This window comes from Schistocerca gregaria, chromosome X (genome assembly GCF_023897955.1).
Source record: "Schistocerca gregaria isolate iqSchGreg1 chromosome X, iqSchGreg1.2, whole genome shotgun sequence".
Taxonomy (NCBI): domain Eukaryota; kingdom Metazoa; phylum Arthropoda; class Insecta; order Orthoptera; family Acrididae; genus Schistocerca; species Schistocerca gregaria.
In genome coordinates this window covers 292,167,314-292,190,769 of record NC_064931.1, presented here as the reverse complement: position 1 = coordinate 292,190,769, position 23,456 = coordinate 292,167,314, and the positions used below count along the sequence as shown (strand labels likewise).

At 37.4% G+C, this 23,456-nt stretch overlaps 1 protein-coding gene across 1 annotated transcript in view; it reads right to left on the bottom strand.

The window, feature by feature from the left end:
• Positions 1–347: 347 nt before the first annotated feature.
• LOC126298077 (8-oxo-dGDP phosphatase NUDT18) overlaps positions 348–23,456 on the bottom strand; it is a 142,074-nt gene continuing 118,965 nt past the window's right edge. The window contains exons 5-6 of the mRNA XM_049989396.1: positions 9,371–9,476; positions 348–2,316 (exon numbers count right to left, since the gene is read on the bottom strand). Of these exons, the coding sequence (XP_049845353.1) occupies positions 2,071–2,316; positions 9,371–9,476 (352 nt within the window). The 3' untranslated portion in view covers positions 348–2,070. The remainder of the gene's footprint in view (positions 2,317–9,370; positions 9,477–23,456) is intronic.

The following is a 23,456-nucleotide window of genomic DNA, read 5'->3' as shown; positions in this document are numbered from 1 at the left end:
GCCATTCACAAAACTGGCAACATCTGCCAGTAACAACCAAGACATTGGACATTGATTATCACATTTCAAACGATGAGTGTCAAGTAACTGAAAAAAGGGTCTGCAAATCTTTCCTTCTGGAACTGGTGATGAGAAGGAAAGTAGAAGTAGATGGTAAAAGAACTCAAGTCCTCCTATACATATGGTGTTTGTTTTGTTAATATCTGTTTTGTTAGCCACACCCCAACACCACCACTTTTCAGCATATCTATGTATCTTCTCAACTTTTGCTGTTACTTCAGTCAGAAAATTCCACAGTCACAACTGTTACAGTTTGATGTGAAGCGTGTCTCGAGAAAACAACTATGTTCAGTTCTTTCTTAAACATATGGTTTTCTTTATTCACTATATTCACACCAATGCTTCACAACATTGTGTTCTACATGCAATTTTATTTAATAGAGATTCACAGTATTATTTGAATATCAGACTTTATAACGATTACAAAATAATCACATTTACTGATTTAAGAACCCAGTAGTCTCACTCTGTGAACAGCATATAATGTTTATTAATGTCCCGACAACCACAATTAATTGGCATGTTACCAATAAGTTATAAGCCAAAGAAGATTTACACAGTATGTACAGTGAGTACAGCAACAGCTTAGTTTTTCATGTTATGTTGTAATTACAAAATGGTGATGACATAAAAATCACAATCAAACAATTAACAATGAATAAAAAATCAAACATTATTCTCAAAAAACTTAACAAATATACAAATTTTCAATAGACAACACATTAATCTCATTACATAAAATACAAACTAATAAAATAGTTAATATGCTTTCAAATAAATATAACTTAATACTTGGAATGTGTCATGATGGGGTTTGTCTTGCATAGGGACTCCACAAAGAGAAAGACAATGTGCAGTGGCACTGTGTTTTGCAGGAAATATGCTCACCTCACAAACTACACAATAAATATTAAAATATAGAAAATCAACTTAATAAGAATTCGATTACATGAAAGTGTGCACAGCGGTGACTGATTTAGTGAAAAAGTGACGCTAATAGTAAAATGCTGTGTATATGGGGAACTTTGAACTGCAAATATAACAAACTGCTTTTTATGAAACCTAACTGCAGATGGGGAAGAACAAGTAAAAGGGGGAGGGGTGACTTACAAATGCTCAGTTATAATGTGAATACTGTATATCAATTATGGGAAAGTTTTCTATAAAAGAATGTAGCATATACAAGACTATGTGAAACATTGAAATACAAAGCTACCATGTAAAATATTACCCAGTTTTGTGAGTTATGAACATCAATGTGAGAGACCACATACAGAATTAACCAGCTTTTGGAATCATAGTGTCTGCAATACTAGCTAGCTTCAATGAAATAGAAGCAGCGGTATCCACCAAAACAAGAGATCCTGATGCCAAAATGAAAAATTCATAGTGGGATCGATTAGAGTCATAGAATGAGTTACACATTATGTGAAATGCTTCACAATGGGATCGATTAGAGACATACAATGAGTTACACATTATGTGAAATGCTGAAAACACACACACACACACACACACACACACACACACACACACACACAATAAATACATTTCATGTGGTTATTTTCCACAGACCACACTGATTTTCATTACATATAATTCTCTGCCTTACAGCACCTATTCTAGGAACTTGAATCATCATAGCTGTATACATTATTTTCATCTACAGCAAATCCTGTCATGACTTATCTTCTTCTCTCACCATTTGTCCAATAAACCTCGATGCACTTATCCAATTACTTTAAATTTCCATCTTTCTTTTAATGGAACTTCTATCATTCTTTTATTTTCACCCATAAAATCTCCTCTGGATGATTTTCTTCATTTTATGCAGGCACTAACATTCATGTTAAATTGTGTCTGCATGTTCAAAATTTAAAGAAACTGAACAATACATGTCATATTTCACCAATGTAACCTGATAAAATTGTTAATGAAACAGTAATGATTATTAATGAAAAGACACACATACATGATAAATAGGTCTTGTATAATTATTTTAACACAAGTTCATCGAATTACATTTAATGGAGTAACCATATTCTTAGGAAGCTTATTAAGGATTTCATTGCCCAAGGTTTCTGAAACTTCAAGCCATGTGTATTTGTCTATAATACCAACTTCTTCAAGAGGTTTGCGAAATGAAACAAGAATGGTAAGGCAAACTCCGTCATTTATACCTTCAGGTCTGCCCGAAAATTCAACACTTAACACTCCATGTGGCTTGTGTGGTGCCACATCTGCACCAAATATTTCCTGAAAGCAACATAATTTTTATTAAACTCATTATTATTACTGATATCACCATAATCACATATACTAAACTACTTACACTGAACAACCTTTTCACTTTGAAATTACCTGACCACATAATCTTGTTATATTCCTGCGTGTTGAAGATAACAAACATCCAATGGGCATTACTTATTAGCTAGTTTGGGAAAGGGGAAATTTCTTGGCTGATGGGAGGGTATTGACACCTCTACCATGTTACTAACAGCTAATTACAAATTAATGTAGGGAAAAATATGGATAGCAGAAAGCTGTTTTACACTTGTAACATCATTCTCCCAGCAGTCATCTGAAACATCACCATGGGAAACCTAAATAGTTGTTCTTGTACTTGGATATGAAACTGACTCTCCTTGAAAGGTAGTAAGTCTAGTCTTCCCTGTTATCTCATTTGGTGGCTATATATTTCATCTTACGTTTTCCTCCATCTTGAAATCAACAGCAAGAGACTTGCAAGGAAATTAAAATCCTTGTCTAGGACAATTAATTTCTGGTTGTACTATGAGAGCAATCTCAAAAGAAAGGTTTCCGAAACATTGGGGATGCACAGAAAGTGTGTGGCTGTTGACTACACTGTTGTGATTGGTGCTCTCCCTCGCCCAAATTAGCATGCACACATGCATGTTGGCTGGATGCACCGTCTTGGCTTAGCAGTCATTCAGATTGGAGCTTTTGTTGAATGCTACCAACAACTGCATAGTTCATGCAGTTATTCGATTTATGAATGTAAAATGTTTTAAACTGCTTGAAATACATCACCAACTGACAGAAGTGTATGGATAGTTGTGAATGCAGGTCAAAAATGTTCGCAATTGGTGTAGATAGTTTACTGCTGGTTGTACTGAAATTCAAACAAATGAACAGTAGGCCATCAATTTGCAATGTGACGGTTGAAAAGATTGAGGAAACCATGCATAAAGATGGGAGGATCACTCTGAATGCTCTCTGTATTTTGGTACCTCAGGTTTCCTGAAGCATCATCCACAGGGTTTTAATGGGAAAGTTGTGATATCAGATGGTGTGTGCAAGATGATTCTTCTCTTGAATTTCTTCACCACAATGCAGATGATAAGGACAACTTTGTGGACTCGATTGTTAAAGGTGACAAAACCAGGACAATCAACTTTACACCTGTGACAAAACAAGTCAAAACAGGGGCAGCATCCCTCCTCACCAAAGCAGCAGAAATTCAAGCAAACACAGTCTGCCAGTGATGTTACAGCGACTGTGTTTTGGGACCAGAGGAGGATGAACTGTTGTTCAACTTTCTGCCTGCTGGGACAATGATAAATGCTGACAGGTACTGTGAAAAAATTAACAAACTTAAAATAACAATGCAGAACTGGAGAAGAGGAATGTTGAGCAAAGATGAAAGCATTCATCATGACAACACCTGCCAAAATGTCACCCATCAAACTGTCAATCTCCTGTAAAAAATTGGTTTGAATGTTATCACCCACTCACCCACCCACCATACAGTCCAGACTTGACACCACCTATTCTCTTAGTTGAAAGAACGTTTGTCTGGACAGTGCAAAGCTGGTATTTTTTGCCGATGATACAAGTACAGCTATCACACTCAAAAGACAAGAATTAACTGGTGAAATTGTAGATGATGTTTTTCAGAAAATCATTAAGTGGTTCTCTGCAAATGGGCTCTCATTAAACTTTGACAAAACACAGTACATACAGTTCCACACAGTAAATGGAATGACACCATTAATAAATATAGACTTCAATCAGAAATCGGTAGCTAAGGTAGAATATTCAAAATTTGTTGAGTGTGGCTGACATTCTCTCGGTGGCCCTAAATAAACAGTTACAGATATCACAAAAACGGAGTAAGTTTTTAATAATTAGGCAATCAGCCACAAATATGTTACTGTTGTGTACAATGTCTGAAATTCAACTTCCTTCTCTGTGAGACAGATACAGCGGACTTTCAGCACTCTTAGAATCTACAGTTAATACATGATAATATTACAGTTCTAGTACACTACCAAACTACTAGTGACACTGACGCTGGCATTTTGCAGTTAAGAAGTATAATTTTCATTTGCTAGACACAAAGCATATACTAAACAAGAAAACTAGATTTACAGTAATGTAAACATGTATCTCTGTATCTTCAAGCCCTGTGTTACAACGACTTTTCAATTTACACATCCACTCCAAAACAAACTGAATTATAGGATATTCTCACCTTTGAGCACTTCTGTGGAATCTTAGAATATTTCCAAAAAGTCATGAGTTCTTTTTCAATGTCATTGATATAACCAGTACATTTTATACATTTTACAAAGACACCCTCCTTGGCAAGTACTTTCGCAATTTCATAGTGCTGCCTACTTGCAAACAGTACCATTTTAAACAAGCTGTTCCACCTGGTCTCCATTTCTCATTTCTAGCTTGTCTGTACTGAATTTGTGTGTCACCATTTTCTTCATGAAACAGCATATCTGGCACCATATGTCATGGAATAAACTACTGCAACTTCATTTTTTAAATACTCGTGAATGAAAATGTATTTCAAGGTCTGTGTTCAAAACATGTATAATGCACGTATAATGCTGAATGGATTGGAAAATCTTGCATCTATTTGTGCCTCAGTCTATGACACTGGAAATCTTATTAAGATGCCATGGATTTACTCCTAAGTTAAATGATGTTTCCATAATGTAGTTTTCCATAAATTCACCAGATTTTTTTTCCTTAGAAAAGTAAGTTTTCACCAATAACATACTGAGAAGTACCCAATACTGATATAAAAAGGTATCACCTTTCCCAATACGTATCTTTGCACATATTTGCTGTACATGCCCATGCATGCACACCTACAGCCTGGACAACTTGGACAATGCTGGACATCATACTCAATTGTTTTTCATCAGTTTCTTCTGTCTTAGGGTAAGATAAAATGTTGGAGAGTCCACATGTCCTGATTCTGAATCGACATTTACAACCTCCCGACATAAGGCATGAAATCCTCCATCTGATTCTAATATAAATGGATGAAGAGCTCTGTCACATATTTCTGCAGACATTTTTTAGCTGCCGTAGCTTTGACTTAAAGTGGTAATGACTCAGAACTTGCACATTGTTGCATTCTTCAAACATGTGTCTTCAGATGTGTGGTGGTAGATCTGTAAGGCAGAGAAGCAGAGCACCTGCCACAGTACTAGTACATGTAGCCTTACCAGCCACAAATAAAAATCACTTCCAACACTGCTATGACCACCATCTTTTATACTCAGGACTTTTTTTTAAAAATCTAGTTGCATTTTCACAGTTTTCTATGTCTCACATTCACACACCATGTTCTTGCAGCTGGAAACTGATCAATGATTGATCAGCTAGACAGTCAGGTCATTTAAACATAGTATGTTCAAACAAGCATGAAGGGATTCAAGTGCAGTTGCTCCCCAGATCCAAAATACTTCCACTGACATCTGACAAACTGTCGTGGAACTACATGCACCGAGCAATTTGAGCAAGTGGTCAGCTATGTTCATAGACCTAATATTGCTGCCTTTAAAACTAAATAAACACCTCAGTATGATTAAAGAACCGCTCAGTATACAATGTATGTACTGTAAAGAATCACACATTCTTTTATGATGTAAAATGACTTTTAGCAATTAACATGAAAGGCTATCAACTTAGTATTGCCGAATGATAGCTAAATTATACTGAATATTATTAAAGTGATATAGGATGATTTTATCCCCATAACTAGTGATATCACATATTATACGGATAGCTAATAGCTTCGCACACTGTTATTAAACTTTCACTTTGGGACAGAGGACAGAAAATAGTCTTCATTTATTTATTATGTTGCTGCCATGACTGCACTTTATGTTTAAGCTGTACACACAATTTATGGAAATTTCTCACAAAAAAATATTTAGCAAATCTGTTTGACCATTTATGTCATTTGGGGACGTTTACTTGTATGAATAAATTTATGTTTCTTCAAGTAGGTCCATTTTTTTGCCTTTGGTGGCCAGGTGCAGTATTTGTGGATAATGTATTATGTCTGTCACTTGACAGCCATCTCCAGCAACATGTACTGTAGGGTGGATTTTTTTGATTATTTTTAAATGAAGAGCATCCTTATGTTTGTGGAATCTTTCTGTTTGGCCTATGTCATCTTTGGGCATAAAATGCAGCTAAGCTTGTAATCAAAAACCAATTGTATGGCTTGCCATTGTTTTTAATACTATGGGTGACTTTACCCTTTACTTTGTTATTTGTGCAGAAGCTAATTCTGTTATTTGAACCACCTCAGAAAAGGTTTGCTACTTTACATGTAATTTTCCCTACCTGTGGCATGCTCACATACTTATCTGACTTATCTGTTAGTTGTGATGTAGTCTTATTTGGTGGTGGCTTGTCTTTGTCGTTGGGTATGTGGGAATTTATTTTACTGTTTAACTCAGGTATTAATTTTGGATTCTTAAGACGATTTTGTATATTTTGTTGACCATTGCTCTATGTTATGCCATTTTGAACTTACCTAGGTGGCACGAGGTTTATTTCATTGTGACATCTGGTTGTGTTGGTCTCATGTATACTTGAAATTTATGTTTGCAGTTAACAGCTGTTTAAAATGATATCCAGGAAATTTAAATGTTTGACTGTCTGGTGTTCAACGGTGAACATAATATTCTAATGCATTTTATTCATATGTTTTCCAAGGGCTTCGGATTCTTCTATTGTTATATTAAATAAGATTATTATTTCCAGTAGTAATTTAGAATGTAAATTCTTCTAAGAGAACCCTCAGACAGTTAATAAACATATATATTGAAAAAGATATGAAGTTAAACAAACCTGTGACCATTTTTACTGCCCACCCTTTGGCATATACATTCAATACTGACAGTATTCTGAGACATGTAGTAGACATGGTTCTTATAAAACTCAAGTCTGTCATTTGCTTTACCTACAATTGAACCTGTGTGATCATTCCATTTCTTATATCCACAAATTATTACATCCATGTATTTGTATGAGTTGACAGATTCAATTTGTGCCTCACAACAGCTGCCTGATAAAACTAATCATTTGCATTCTGTTAAGGGCACAATTTTAGATTTTTTAAAATTAAGAACAAGTTGTCAATACTTGCACCATCTTGAACTCTTATCAAGATCCAACTGAATATCTGCCAGATTTTTTCAGATAGTGCAGCATTTGCAAAATGTCTGAGATTACCATTAATACTGTCTGCCAGGTCATTAATATACAACATGCACAGCAAAGCTCTCAACACATTTCCCTGGTATATCTTAAGTTTCTTAATATGCCTGACTGCCTGACATTAACATCTTTATCACTCATTTATGGAATGGTGCAAGAATTAAACAGGGGCAGTACTCCCACATCTTTCCCCACTAAGGAACATTTCAAAATCAAGTTCAGCATTTCTACTTTTCTTTTGCTGCCATCAATGAGTGTCTTTACATTAACTATGATGCCACTGACAGCCTTCAAATGTGACAATTTGTCTGAGTTTTGCAAAAACTCTTTCTGTTAAGGTAGATTGCTGAAGGTTTCAGTCATTGTTCTTCTGACAGCCAAACATGTTTGATTTAGCATTTCTACATCTAAAGCCCTGTGCTTTGTTTTACTTTTATTGTGCAGTAGTCACTGTTTCTTTAGAAGTTTGACTACAGATACCAACACCATTGAGGTCCCTCCCACCATGAACTGTCTTGTTTATCTATTTTATTAAGCACATAAATCTTTGTACTTCTTTTGGTTGTTCTTTGTTGCTAAAACTGATTGATTGTCACTAATACCAGTTTCAATGTGGACATCCTTAAACACGTGGACATCCTTAACCAGGTTGTTATCATTATACATAAAACATTTCTGCAGAAGATAAAGCCAACATAGTTTTGGCACAGAATCTCGTTACAAGACACAGAAGGGCTGTCAAATCAGAATTTATCAAAGTTTGGTTGTGTCATGAAAGCCTGAAATATTTACTTCTGTTACTGAATTTAATACATTTAAATGGGGGGAAATTATTATGTTGAGCCAAATCTACACATATGCTAGCCATAAAATTCACACATTTCCCATTTTACTTATTTATAATCCTTAAACATCTTACCAGAAATAGGCAACTGATTATGGTATGAAACATGATTTAGGCATTCAACTGCAGCCGTTATTGAAATAAGATTATATGTAACAATATGCCAATAGGACTTGCTATACTTATTATCATTAGTATTATATGGATCTTGCATAATTCAGTCCACTTAAACCTAGCACCACAATTAAAAAACATAATTAACCTACACTAGCAATTTGAAGTAACTCAATTACAAGAAATGCTCTACAAATACCTTGAAGTCTCATTTACTTGCATGGACTCTCACTTGATCACATTTGATTTCTGCACACAGTTCACATGAACTTCTAACAATGAGATGTGACTATACTTCTTCGACCAACTTGCACTCTCTCTCCTGTAGGCCCGTCACTGGCTAGATCCAGTTCACTTTCTGCTTTATTTGGTATGTGCGCAAATGTTTTTGTTCTTCATGTGTCCACTATTCCTTTCTTTTTTCCCTACCCATGTCTTTTGCAATTTTTTACTCTTTTCTTTAACATCACCTATTTGTCATATCTGAACATTTTTATTTACTCTTTCCCTGCATTTCTATATATGTGTCTGTAAATTCTTGAAGCACTCTGCAAGGGTGCCTACTTAAAACCTTTTGGGAATTTTTCTCACTTCCTCATCTGCCTTCTGTTTAGTTATTGAGAGTCTGTTTTTTTTCCTTCATCATCATTGTCTCAGAACCTCATTTTTATCAGCATCATCTCAAAAATGGCCTTTGCTCCAGAAAGTACAGTGAACCGAATTTTTTATGCATATAGATGTTCTTTGCATAGTTATTTTCACCACTACTGATTAAAGGCTTTATATAGCTTTAACTGTACCTGTATTTGTAACTTTCAGCTGTTATTTCTATACAAGGTAAAACCTTATACTTACTGTCATAAATGTCTTCAGTATTGAGTGTAAGCTCTTCCTTGGATTTATTTCACAGAGTGGTAAATGTATATCATTTTTCTCCGACAGCAATATGTGAACACGATTACTGGAAATTATAAAATAATTATGTAAGTCCATATTTTTTATATTACTTTACATTTCTAAAACACTATTTAACATATACTTATTAAGATCTGGTCAATCAGCTTGCAAGAACATGCTTATCATGATTTTTCATCTGTTTAAATTTGCAAAGTTAGTTTTATGAAACATATGTACATATGCAATCCATTAAATATAACTTCTTGACTGTCTTTTCAATACAATAGACGTTGCAAATTTTGCAAGCTCCTTGACTGAAATTTGCTAATGTTTTGTCGAATTCATTGATAACTGAGCTTAAGTTTGTCACATGCATGAGCATTAATAGTAATTTTAACACAGTAAATCTCTGATGCAAAAAAGTTAGTCACAGCCTAAATTTTCTCAGTCTGAGATCGTCTTTGACACTATCAAGCAGTGCACGTGTTTCAGCTGGAGGGCTGAAGATCAGCACATTATCTCCAGCAGGACTCGCACCTGCTTCACGATTTGAATACCTCCATAAACAACTATACTAGCAAGGACATGTCACGTCAGCAGCAACATCGTCACCAAGATGTGTCTGCAGCAGTGGGCAAAAAACACTTACAAGATGTATGTTTTAGCTATTCTCCTGCAAATACACCCCAGGCTGTGAACTGAGTGAGTGACTGATCTATGGAAATGCAAACCGGTTAGATGTAGTCTAGAAAATGTGTTTAGACATAACCATGCCAAACACCCACCTGCTTTGAACCACACCCCCTGTGTCTTTTCCCTTGGCAATCACTGCTTAGGCGGACAGGTTGTAGTGGCATCATCCAGGAGGGATTTGGGGGGAGGGAGAGATATATAGTGAAGTCACCCTATGTCACTATGGAAACCAAACAGCTGTTGACCACTGTGGTGCAAATATCCACAGGGCAGCTGTCATCAGGAGCACCCTCTGACAAGACCACACCAGAATCTGGCATATAAGCTGGCCCAGGGCCAGTCTGAGACAGTTGTAATAAGATATGGGGAGTGTGTAGTTAATGTAACACATCGAGATTTGCCTAATGAGCAACACAGTACACATGTTCAATACACAATACAATTGTAAATTTCATTTTTCATTGCTGATCTTTTAATTGTTCTATTTCTTCAAAGTACTACATTAGTGTTATTTAATTGTGTTCACTTCTCCATATTTTTTCTTTTATTTACAGTTCTTATTCTATAAATGAAATAATTGACCAAATGAATCAAAAACAGGGTTATGCAAGACACTGAACTGTACCTTAATGACCATATATGGGCATATTAGTGTGAGCATCAACAGTGTATTGCAGAAACACTGATGGCTGGTGAGTTGAGGATGTTGTCACTGTAATAACTCAACAAGGCCAAAGTAATGTTGTGAGCCAGGCTACCTTGCTGAAACAGCCAACTCAATGGTATTGGATAGTCTAGTGCAGCAAGGGGCAAAGCAGATTTCCACACTGACAGTAGCAGTACTCTTTTAATATACATGACCAGTTGTAGCAAACATGCACAGCAAGCACACTGCTGCTAATTATAAGCACTGGTCATTTTTGTAATAGAATTTTTCCGAGTCTCACAGCACTGCCATAAGAGGATGGGCGTCTCAGCATGGGGCATCCCCTACCACGATGTGGCCAGGTGTTGCCAGGGCCTGTAGCAGCTACGCCATCATCGAGAACACGCCACTGGTATGTAAACCACAAGGCTGGCTTATGTAATGTGGCCGCTGGTGTGGTGAAGGAGCCAAGTCAGCATCGCAGGGTGTGCAGGCAGCCAGTCCAGCAGGATTAAGCAGCTTGCCAGCAACTGACCCAGTATATCGAGCAGCACAGATGCATGAATAAAAGCACTCGTTACATTTGCAGCTGCCTTTCTCTGGAGCCTCCTGCATCCCCACCTCACTCCACCACCTGTTTGCACCATCCTGGCTCATAGCTGCTCCACATTGCATCAGGGGCACTATAGTTTGGTGTCAGAATTTGCAGCATCATCTTCAATCAGGACAGTGTCTGGACCACGACTGGTGTCAATATCGTGCAGTGAGTGATGAATCATTTGGTTATGTTACGGAGGGTGTACAGACATGGAAGGAAGGCACGACTGTCATCATAACTGAAAGGTTACCTTCTTTAGGCCGGCAGAGTAGACTGACTTATCTGAGTTTAAGGGTAATGGTAGAGAGCAGTATTTGGTGTCTGTAGGGTGTATGCAATGTAACTTAGCTGGGGTGAAGCCGGAAGCAGTATGGATATTGTTAGAAAAGACAGCACAGCTAACAGCAGATAATATGCAGTTACATGAGCAGTTGACAGTTAAGGATGAATAGTTAGCAGTGCTTCAGGTACCTCAGTATGAGAAGGATCCAGCTACTTCAGAATTAACTGTTTTCCCTTTATGGAAAATCGTCTCAGGATGTAGTCATTCTTAGAGGACCTTAAGATGTCAGCAGAGATGAGTGGCTAGAATGATAGTCAATTACTCAAAAAAATGGTTCAAATGGATCTGAGCACTATGGGACTTAACTTCTGAGGTCATCAGTCCTCTAGAACTTACAACTACTTAAACCTAACCAAACTAAGGACATCACACACATCCATGCCGGTCACACGGTTCCAGATTGTAGAATCACTCGGCCACCCTGGCCGGCAGACAATTACTGTGGGTAGCAAAATTGTGACCAATTCGAGAAGCAATAACATACATGAGGTGTATAGAATTGCTATACAATACAGCAAGAACACAGCAACCTTTGAACAGTTGGAGAAGGGGCCTTTGAAAAGGTATCAAGAAACATTACCATGGAGGTATTTTCGGGAGAGTTGAGCACCACTATGAAGAGGCACGGAGAAACTGTGGCAGATTCCATGAACAGGATAAGTAAATGTAATGAACATGGGTATGAGTCATGGCAGAGTGATGCATTAAACACAGTTTTGTTGCAAGAAGCTGATAAGAGGACAATCAATGCTTTTCTGAGGGAACTGCTGTGATACATATCAATAAAGGTACATACATGTGCAGCAGTGCATCTGCAGTCTGCTATCAGCAGTGCATCTGCAGTCTGCTATTAGGTTAGCGATGGAATGTGAAGAAACTGACATATCATGAGAGGTATGAGATAGATGTGGGGTATTTTTTGTGAACAATAAGTGTTATAGGTTTGGACAGAATGGACATTCACATAGGCAGTGTCACCAGCCTAAGCGAAACAGAGGAAATTGAACATGTCATCAACAGAATTTTGGTCATGGATTTAAGGATGGATGGGGAGGTGGTAAGCAGCCGTTAAATGCAAGAGGGAACTGGAGGCCCACTTACAGGTGGTCCCATTAAGATTAGATGAAACAAATACGTACACAGAGGTGGGGTGTACAGTAATAGGTGCTGTAAGAGGCAAAGAGGACAAGTTTTCTTTTTTTTTACTGTTGAGGTTGGCAGACATAGATTTATATATAGGGGCTGTTCGATTTGAACAGTGGGTATAGGTAGTACAGCATCTAAGTGAGACCTACAGCATAATCCTGGGGTTAGACTTTTTGCATCAACATTGTGCTAAAACTATCTTCAGAAACATACAGTAGAACTTACAAGGAAATAGTCCAATATGACTTCTCGAAACATGCCCTGAAATTTTTTATACATGAAGAATACGCAAAAAAAAGCAACATCACTATGTCAAAATTTTAGCTGCTAAAACACTAGCAAGTGTTCTTTAAAAAAATGTCAAAAACTGCTAAATTTGTAGCTCGCCACGTAGCTAGAAAAATGCACACCCCTACCACAACTGTAGCAGACAGTGAGTGCGTGCAGCACAACAGGTGCATAGCCTTGGTTGATGGCTCAATGGTAAACAAATAACATAGCACAATGCAATCATTATTTGGAAAGCAAATTTGAGTTTCCATTGATAATTTCTCTCACACAATTGTTCACAGTTACTATTCACTCAAATTTACAACTCAGTTAATACCCATAATACACTACTGGCCATTAAATTTCTACACCAAGAAAAAATGCAGATGATAAATGGGTATTCATTGGACAAATATATTATACTAGAACTGACACGTGATTACCTTTTCACGCAATTTGGGTGCATAGATCCTGAGAAATCAGTACCCAGAACAACCACCTCTCGCCGTAATAATGGCCTTGATACGCCTGGGCATTGAGTCAAACAGAGCTTGGATGGCGTGTACAGGTACAGCTGCCCATGCAGCTTCAACACGACACCATAGTTCATCAAGAGTAGTGAGTGGCGTATTGTGATGAGCCAGTTACTCGGCCACCATTGACCAGACATTTTCAATTGGTGAGAGATCTGGAGAATGTGCTGGCCAGGGCAGCAGTCAAACATTTTCTGTATCCAGAAAGGCCCGTACAGGACCTGCAACATGCGGTCGTGCAATATCCTGCAGAAATGTAGGGTTTCGCAGGGATTGAATGAAGGGTAGTGCCACGGGTTGTAACACATCTGAAACGTAACGTCCACTGTTCAAAGTGCCGTCAATGCGAACAAGAGGTCACCGAGACGTGTAACCAATGGCACCCCATACCATCACACTGGGTGATACGCCAGTATGGCGATGACGAATACACACTTCCAATATGCATTCACGGTGATGTCGCCAAACACGGATGCGACCATCATGATGCTGTAAGCAGAACCTCGATTCATCCGAAAAAATGACGTTTTGCCATTCGTGCACCCAGGTTCGTCATTGAGTACACCATCACAGGTGCTCCTGTATGTGATGCAGCGTTAAGGGTAACCGCAGCCATGGTCTCCGAGCTGATAGTCCATGCTGCTGCAAATGTCGTCGAACTGTTTGTGCAGATAGTTGTTGTCTTGCAAACACCCCCATCTGTTGACTCAGGGATCGAGACGTGGCTGCACGATCCGTTACAGCCATGTAGATAAGATGCCTGTCATCTCGACTGCTAGTGATACGTGGCCGTTGGGATCCAGCACGGCGTTCCATATTATCCTCCTGAACCCACCGATTCCATATTATGCTAACAGTCATTGGATCTCGACCAACGCGAGCAGCAATGTTGTGATACGATAAACCGCAATCGCGATAGGCTTCAATTCGAACTTTATCAAAGTCAGAAACGTGATGGTACGCATTTCTCCTCCTTACACGAGGCATCACAACAACATTTAATCAGGCAACACCGGTCAACTACTGTTTGTGTATGAGAAATCGGTTGGAAACTTCCCTCATGTCAGTACGTTGTAGGTGTCGCCACTGGTGCCAACCTTGTGTGAATGCTCTGAAAAGCTAATCATTTGCATATCACAGCATCTTCTTCCTGTCGATTAAATGTTGCGTCTTTAGCACGTCATCTTCGTGGTGTAGCAGTTTTAATGGCCAGTAGTGTAATTAGCAGTTGCCTTTTCAATATCACTTAAGTGTTAACAATGGAAATAAAACTGAATTAATATTCTTTGTGTTTTCTTCATATATGCTTGCTAATAGCACCTATCATAATATGAAATCAAATTAATGTTTTCAATCTTGCAAACGTGAAAATTGAACGACATGGTTTACAGTCACAATCACCTACTTTTCCTGAAGACCTACATATGTATCATTTATTAGTTCATTTCTGGGACATTCATTATAAATTGTGGAAATGCGAATATTAGAAGAAACAGGAAATAACTTGGACAATTCTGTGAAACATAGTTTGAATGATAGTTAAGTCCAGAACAAAAACAAACTACCTTCCAAGCCCAAATAAAACATATGCATAGCTTTCAGTGACAAAAGAAAAAGTCTGCAAATTTTTTGGTTAAATGAAGGAGGGAGAAAATCTTATAGTTAAGCAGTGTGCAAAACCAGTCTCATTTTGTAAAAGCTGAATATGAACTGTATAAAAGGAAGAAAGATTTATAGAAACTACGATGTATGTGCCCAAATTAAAATCACAAAAGTTTCAAAGAAAAACTATTCCAAAGATATAGAACTGCTTGTGATAGTGGAATGTTAGTGAGGGAGATCTACAATACTGCAACAATACAATACTGAATTGCACATTGGATGAACATTATGATTTCCTGGCTTCTTTGACCTAGTTACACATATTCGGTAAATTATATGGATAAGGAAGGCACAAAATTATGACTTTTACTTCAAGTAAACATGTATAGGAGATGTCATTAATAAGTCCTACTACAGGGAAATTCATAGCTGATGTAAACTGAAGCATTTTGTTATCCCCTAAAATGCTGTGTATAAAGCAGTCAGTCAGGTTTTGTGCAAGACCAGGGTGCAAATCACAATATATAATCTGAGCAAAAAAATGAGTCACTTTTCACTCAGTGAATGCTGTGACACATTTGTAGACAATAATCAGTAATACACTGATAAGTATCAGTAGATTACTGTTTCCACAACTTTATTTCTTTCTTTAGGGACCGTGAGGCAAATTAGGACCAAAAATTTTAAAAAATAACCATTTACTTGCAAAAAAAAAAAAAAGTAATCAACATAGCAAAAACTGGAAGAATGGGTGAGAGAAAGATTCAATATTACATCCAAAACATCTTCATACTAGTCACAGAAAATAATTCATTGTTCTTGTTCGACTCTTCACCTAGACATAACAACACATTTGTCTTCAGGAGGGCAATGAAAAGACTTAATAGAATTCATATTCCACCTGGAACTAATACCATGATTCAGTCTCCTGATAAAGAAATTTTTCAACAGTGTGAAGCATTTTTCAGAAAATTGGCAATCAGTACAACTGCACTCTATGTCATTTCAGGTTTATCAGTGCAACAGTATTGTTAAACTTCAGACAACTGAGCAGTGTCAGTTTGCATCACCATGTTTTATGAATCTTCCTCCATTCCTATTCTGTCTAAATAAAACTACTAGTTACTGAGAAGTGCCAAAATGCATTAACTTTTCTTTACTCAGATGTGCCTGATGTAAGGATAATGTTTGTTTTTGTCATTCAGTAGACATGTTTCACTTTTGTGACAACAGGGAATAAACAAGGGACTGTTTCATTGTTACTGAAATACACATAACTGAAAAATATCATAATAATTGTGCTATGAGGAATTGTTATATTTCATGTCAACAAATTAAAGTGCTAATTGGGAGGAAGTTGTCTGTAATGTAACATCATACACTGCCTTGATTTTCTTTCCTCTATTACTCACTTGTGTAACAATTACATCTGCAAAAGTTTAGCTGCCAATATGAACTTTAAGTTACTCAAAAAGTCAATTATTTTGGGGATTTTTGGTATTGTTTAAGTGCTTAAAATTTGCTTGTGTGCATTCTGGACTTCATGCTATGCAACACTACCTTCTCTCATCCTAGCTGCAACTGCTTATTCGCCAATGCACGTGCTACGTGGGAAGTACAAACCACTGTTATAAGCGGCTCATTGTGCGACAAAAATTAGTAATTTTAACATTAAAAAGAAAAATACTTATAATACATCTTAGCAGCTACAAATCTGACAGTGCATTTATTTTGATGTATTCTTCCCGTGTGAAAAATTTCACAATAGGTTTCAACATATCGGACTGGACCATTTTATTCTTAGTGCGATCAAATTCTAGTTAGGGAATCTGTTACCAGTGTAGAACTGTTGCAAGGGACATCTAGCATATTGGACAAACCAGTTGAAATGCGTAAAACTGCACTAAGGCTTGATTCACATGACTGTGTGCCAAGTGGTATGGGAAGTCGCTTTGGGTGAAGGTCGAGCCAGATCTACCTTTGAGTTTGTAATGTATTGTTGAGCCTCTGGAGGAAAATGATATACTGGATCCAGTTTATTGTTTTATCAAGAGGAGTGTTGCCCATGTACATGAGCAGTATGGTGGGAGAGTGGTGTCCATAAATATAGATAATTTTGGTACCAAGGAAGTGAAATTATGGAGGGGGTGTTAATAGTGAGTTTAGACATTCCGTAGGAGTAGTAGTGCACTAGGAGTGTGAACCAAAAGCAGCCATGAGCTGCTGTTAAGACAGCGTTATATACAATAAGTGGAGCATCTAAAGGGAATAAAGAAAGAGTGGATAGAAAAACTGCTGTTTGAGTTTGAAGATTTAATTTTTGACGGGGTCTGTCGCCAACAACACCAATGTCTCAGCACCAGATACCAATAGGCAACAAAGCACTGGTACACCAGAAACCAGATCGCATTCCTAGGTATTTACACCTGATTGTGGATGATTTTATTAACCAGCAGTTAGTGAAATGGTCATGCAAAAAAGTCAATGGGTGGTTCTAGACAACACAGGTTCTGCTGTGATTACCGTCATGTGAACAGCAAGACTGTAACAGATGCATATCCCATCCCCAACATTACTGAGACTGTCGATAACTTGAGATTTTGTCAGTACTTTTTGACCATGGGTTTGAGGAGTGGTTACCATCAACTGGAGGTTTTTAATGAAGACTGACCACAGATAGCATTTTTGGTACTATAGGTGCACTATCAGTTCAAGAAAATGCAGTTTAGATTGAAAAATGTGCCTGAAATATTTCAAAGGTTATTGGACAATATGTTATGTCATTTGAAATGGCATCAGTTTATTGCTTACGTAGACAATATTATCGCCGTAGTCTCAAAAGAAATGGAGCAGCATAGACAGCTTCTGAAGGAAGTGTTTAAGAGATTGAGGGTTGCAAGTCTGACATTGAGCAGAGAAGTGCCATTCTGCATTAGAAGAGGTTTTGGGCATCTGATAAGTAAAGACGGTGTAAGGATATATCCGAGGCAAGTGTAAGCAGTAACAAGAGATCTCAGTGCCTAAGGCAATTAAGGAACAGCAATCTTCTTTGTGGATCTCAAATTACTACATCAAATTCGTGAAATGGCATTATAACACATCCAGTTGTTAAGAAGAGGTGTGTGATTCATATGGACAGAAGCATGTCAGGACATGTTTGAAGAAATCAAGAGTGTTTTGACATACTACTCAGTTCTAATATTTCCTGATTTTCAGATGGAGCTTATCCTTTCAGGTGACACATCTAATCATGCTTTAGGATGTGTTTTGAGACAGGAGATTTTAACGGTGAAGAGCATCTTGTAGTCTGCATTTCAAGAGAGCAAAATGCACCAGAGAAGAACAACAGAGGAGGAGATGTTGAGCCTCATTGATGGTGTCACGTATTTTAAATGTTATCATGAACTGTAGTGGCAAGGTTGTTACAGGCATTCGCGAATAGCGTATGAGACACACAAGGAGTAGTGACAAACTTGCATGGACAACCGAGTGCTAAACTTTTGCCGCCTGAACAGTACTTGTCCAGGTTACAGAAAGCAAGGAGCAAGCAACTGCCTGAGTTAAGCATTTCACAACCACAGTTGTATTGGCCAGTTGTACCAATGGAGTTGTTACTAGCATTGACGATAACATTTTTGAATCAAATTTTAGAACCTGACCTAATTCATTCTGTGGATCAATTCGTCGCTGTGCCAATTGATGCATTTCAACTGAGCAGTTAATGCAATACATAAAGTAGTTCTGAGAACGACAATAACTTGTTATGGTGATTTTGAATGCTGCAATACTAAGCACCACAGTGGCTCTAGCTCTGCTCTGAATAACTTTTATTATTTGAGGTGGAGAGCCGACTGTCAGCATAAACCACTAATAGAACAGATTCCAGTAGACTAAATACCTCGAGAATAAGAGAGACAGAGTATAACCTTGTAGTGTGAATGCAGGATAGATGTAAATTTATGTTTAAGAGAAAAGAAGCAATGGGCAAGTTTGAATTGCCAGAAGTGAAAACAAGTGTGATTTCTACACTCGTAAGAAAACAGCACAATAAGAAAGATTAGATGCAATATCTAAGACATGTGAACAAGTCATCAATTGTGTTAGTTATAAAATTTCTCCATATTTTGTACAAACATACAGCATGAGGTGAAACTTGTTTTTAAGGTCAACTTTAAGAACTGGGTCTTCTTCACAGAGGGGGTAATGTAGCGTGAAGACCATATATGGGCATAATAGTGTGATCCTGAGTGATGTATTGCAGTGCTGAATGCAGGCAAATGCAAGATGTAGTCACTGTAGTAATTTAACAAGGCCAACACAGTGTTCAAGACAAATTAGCTTGCCAAAACAGCTAACTCAGAAGTACTCCACCAACTAAAGCAGCAAGGGGCAAGGCAAATTTCCACCATGACAGTGGCAGCAGCGTTTACAAGACTGGTAATGGCACATGAGCACAACAAGTGCGGCACTGCCAACTATAAGAACTCATCACTTTTGTAATAGGATCATTCTTCCAGCCCTACAAGGACGGTGAGGCTGTGCTAGATGAAGACACTGGTTCAAAACCACAGCAGGGCAACAGCTTTACACACTAAGTCCCTCCCTGGATTTAGTGCCATGGTGCAGTGGGCCACACCTAGTCATCCCCAGCAGCATTGCTGACCCCTGCCCAGGGGGAAGTGGGCTGCTCCCTGTGCAACAAGCTATCTACTGCCATTATGGGATGGGCATCTCAATGCTGTGGACATCCCTTGCGGTTACACAGCTGGATGTCACCAGGAGCCATAGCAAATACATTATCGTTGAGAACATGTTTTTGGTGTAAAAGTCATGTGACTGGCTTACATAATGAGGCTGCTGGCACAGTGATGTAGCCACATCGACATCATGGGGTGTGTAGGCAACCAGCTCGACAGAATTCAGCTACCAGCCAGCCACTGACTGGGTGTATCAAGCAGCACAGGTGCATGAATAACAGAACCTGTTACATCTGAGCTCCCACCTCACCTCAACTATCTGTTTGCACCATCCCGGCTCACAGCCACCACACCCTGCTCCATGGAGTGTTATAGAATTTTTAATGTTTCATAATACATGAAATTTTCTTTAAAATACATTCATTTTGAAAAACTTACAATTATTGGAGAATGCTAACACTAATTATTATTCTAATTCCTGTAGGCAAATGTCAAAACCCAAAGTAAATAAGAAACAAATATTAAAATACCTTATAGGCGAAAAGCCTGGTAATTCCATAAAATAGAGAAAGTGTTGATAGGAATCTCCCTTGTAATCATATTTTTTAAATGTCACGTAAATTTAACATTAACTGTGTAGGAAAATCTTTTGGCTTATGAAATTGTAATTACATAGTGTGTTCAGAAATTCCCATTAGAAACTTCTAGGACTTGTAGGGGAGAGTGATTACATAACATTTTGAATAGGAACTTATCTTCAGAAACGTACTGTTCCATTCTATGACAGTTTCAGCTCAAATGTTTAACTCATCCACTTCCATTTAAGTACATTTGTTTGCATTAACACTTAAGCATTACGTGTTTAAATTATTCCAAAACAAAAAAGAACCCAGTATACCGCCAGTACAGAATTGTACTGATGCATTACAACAGCGGCTCGGTGTGGCGGCCACCAATGTCGTTACAGACACTGTACCTACAAGGTACGTGCTGGTATGCACTCTCCATCCCAACTGGTGTCTCTTCAATTTTTAATGCAGTGGCTAGAACTCATGCCAGCAGATCTTCCTCTGTCTGTACAGGCATTAAATAGGTCCTACAGCAAGTCAGATTTTAAGTGCCATCAGATGACCGTCTGACATAGTACACGTTGTCCTGTCTACCCTATTGCATATCAGGAGAAGCAAATCTGAGACTTTTCTCTTTCCCTCAGCAGATGCAGATGCATTACACACCTGAATTGAAACCATCGTAGAATGGAAATAGTGCATTTCTGGACAAGGGTTCCTATTCAAAATATTATGTACTCACTCCCCTCAACAACTCCTAGATGTTTTTAATGGGAATTTCCAAACACTCTGTATTGTAAGTCATAACAAAGAAGTAAACTTTCTGGATTGGTAAGATATTATACAGGGGATCACAGCTGCAACCATAGATGTGGGACTTTCGGTCAAGGAGTTGAGTTCAATTCAGTTTGTCTTTCAGTGAGAGTCAGGGAGTGTAAGTTTGGTTTGTTTGTTACAAAGAGTTGTTATGAATAAACAAATATTTAAAAAAACTGAGTTTTCACCAGACTTTTATTTACTAAAATCCTTGCAATCACATAAGAATATGAAATTACCCAAAAAATCTCCTTGGGACTTCTGCAGCAAAAATAAATAATATTGATATATGACCAACAAGTGTACTCACTTCCAAGTCAGTATCGTAAATAACTAATTTTTTATGTAATGTTTTCCTGTTCCAAAACTATTATTTACTATTTTGCAAGAACCATGATATCATAATGTGAATACTACAAATGATTAATATTTTTTAAGTAAAATTTTGACTAGATTTTTCACCTATAATGTGAGCAAGTGTGTCATAAGTGGTACAGTTAAGCTGAAATTATATCTCAGATCTCATATTCTTATATGGGATTTTTGAGTTTTTCAAGTAATGCAAAGAACTTAAATGAATTAACTGCAGAAATATGTTCAATTACATATTGGAAATAAAGCCAAAAAATATCCATGATGTGAAAATCAGACTTAGTGTTGTAGACTGCACCGTTTGCTGTCTTATGGAAAAATTAAAAAGAAAAGCATTCAAACTTAATTTTTATCATCATTTTGTATTCAGTGAAGCACAGACTTTTGGGGAAACACTGCATGTGATGTATTTTTTCTTTCTTAATTTTGACCCATTAATGCACTCAGATGTGATGAAAACAAGTACTGAACTTGTACTAAAAGCAGTGGTGAGGTATCATTTCAGTAAGAAGCGGGAATACTTGAGAGAGAACTGAGAAAATTAAAAGATGATTTGAGAACTGAGGAAATTAAAAGATGATTTTTGTAGACAAATATTATAATCATTCAGATAGTTAAAATTTGGATAATAACTTAGAAGAAATGTGTAATGGACTGGGTAGTCAAATTAAAGAAAGGTATAACAACACAAAAGAGATGAATGTGAACTTAGTTGTCAATCAATGGAAACAAATGACAAAATTTTACCATTAAATTATGAATTAAAACATGAAATATGTGTACATATTGTAGAACCAAGAAACAAACTAAAATTTGAACTTCAGAACAGTAACATTCAGCTTGCAAAAATGAAACCAGAAATACAAGAATTAAAACTTACTATCGAATCAGGGCAGAAACAGTCAAATGCTCATGTGGTATTTCGTTTGGAACTTAAGAAAATTACTGTAGGTAATGCTGAAAAAATGGTTCATATGGCTCTGAGCACTATGGGACTTAACTTCTGAGGTCACCAGTCCCCTAGAACTTAGAACTACTTAAACCTAACTAACCAAAGGACATCACACACATCCATGCCCGAGGCAGGATTCGAACCTGTGACCGTATCGGTTGCATGGTTTCAGACTGTAGTGCCTAGAACTGCTCGGCCACTCTGGGTGGTGGTATTGCTGAAAACACTGATGTACTTGATGTAGTTAGGATTTATGATGTGAATTCTCATAATGATTTGGGTTAAGCAGATGAAGAAATAAAATGTTTTCTCATTTTAAAAGATGAGTTTTTGTCAAAGGAAAGTGAAAGTGTTCTGTTCGAGTTATTAAAAGCACATGATTTTTCAGCATTAACTGCAGAAAAATACTCAAAATCTATTGCATGTAGACAATTGCAACTTGACTTGTGGGAGAAGTATCAGATCAAACTTTGTAAACAGTTTAAAAGTAATCTGAAAGTACTTTGTGCAATTTAGTAGATGATCTAAATTTCTACAAAATTTTCTGGTGGGAAAATTCATAATTTTGACTTGTCAATTACTTTAAGGTACTAAGTAATTGAGTAACTGAGTATGTGAGAGTAGAGTTATTTTTGTTTCTGTTCAAAAGGCACACAGTATGGTTTGATGGTTGATTTAATGGAGAGAAGCTGTAATATGTAAAAGTGGGATTGTGTATAGTTATGATGGAAAAGGTACCAATTGAGGCGATAAATACTTTTTCACTGTGATCATGTTTTGTGTGGTCTGTCAGCATAATTTGCTACT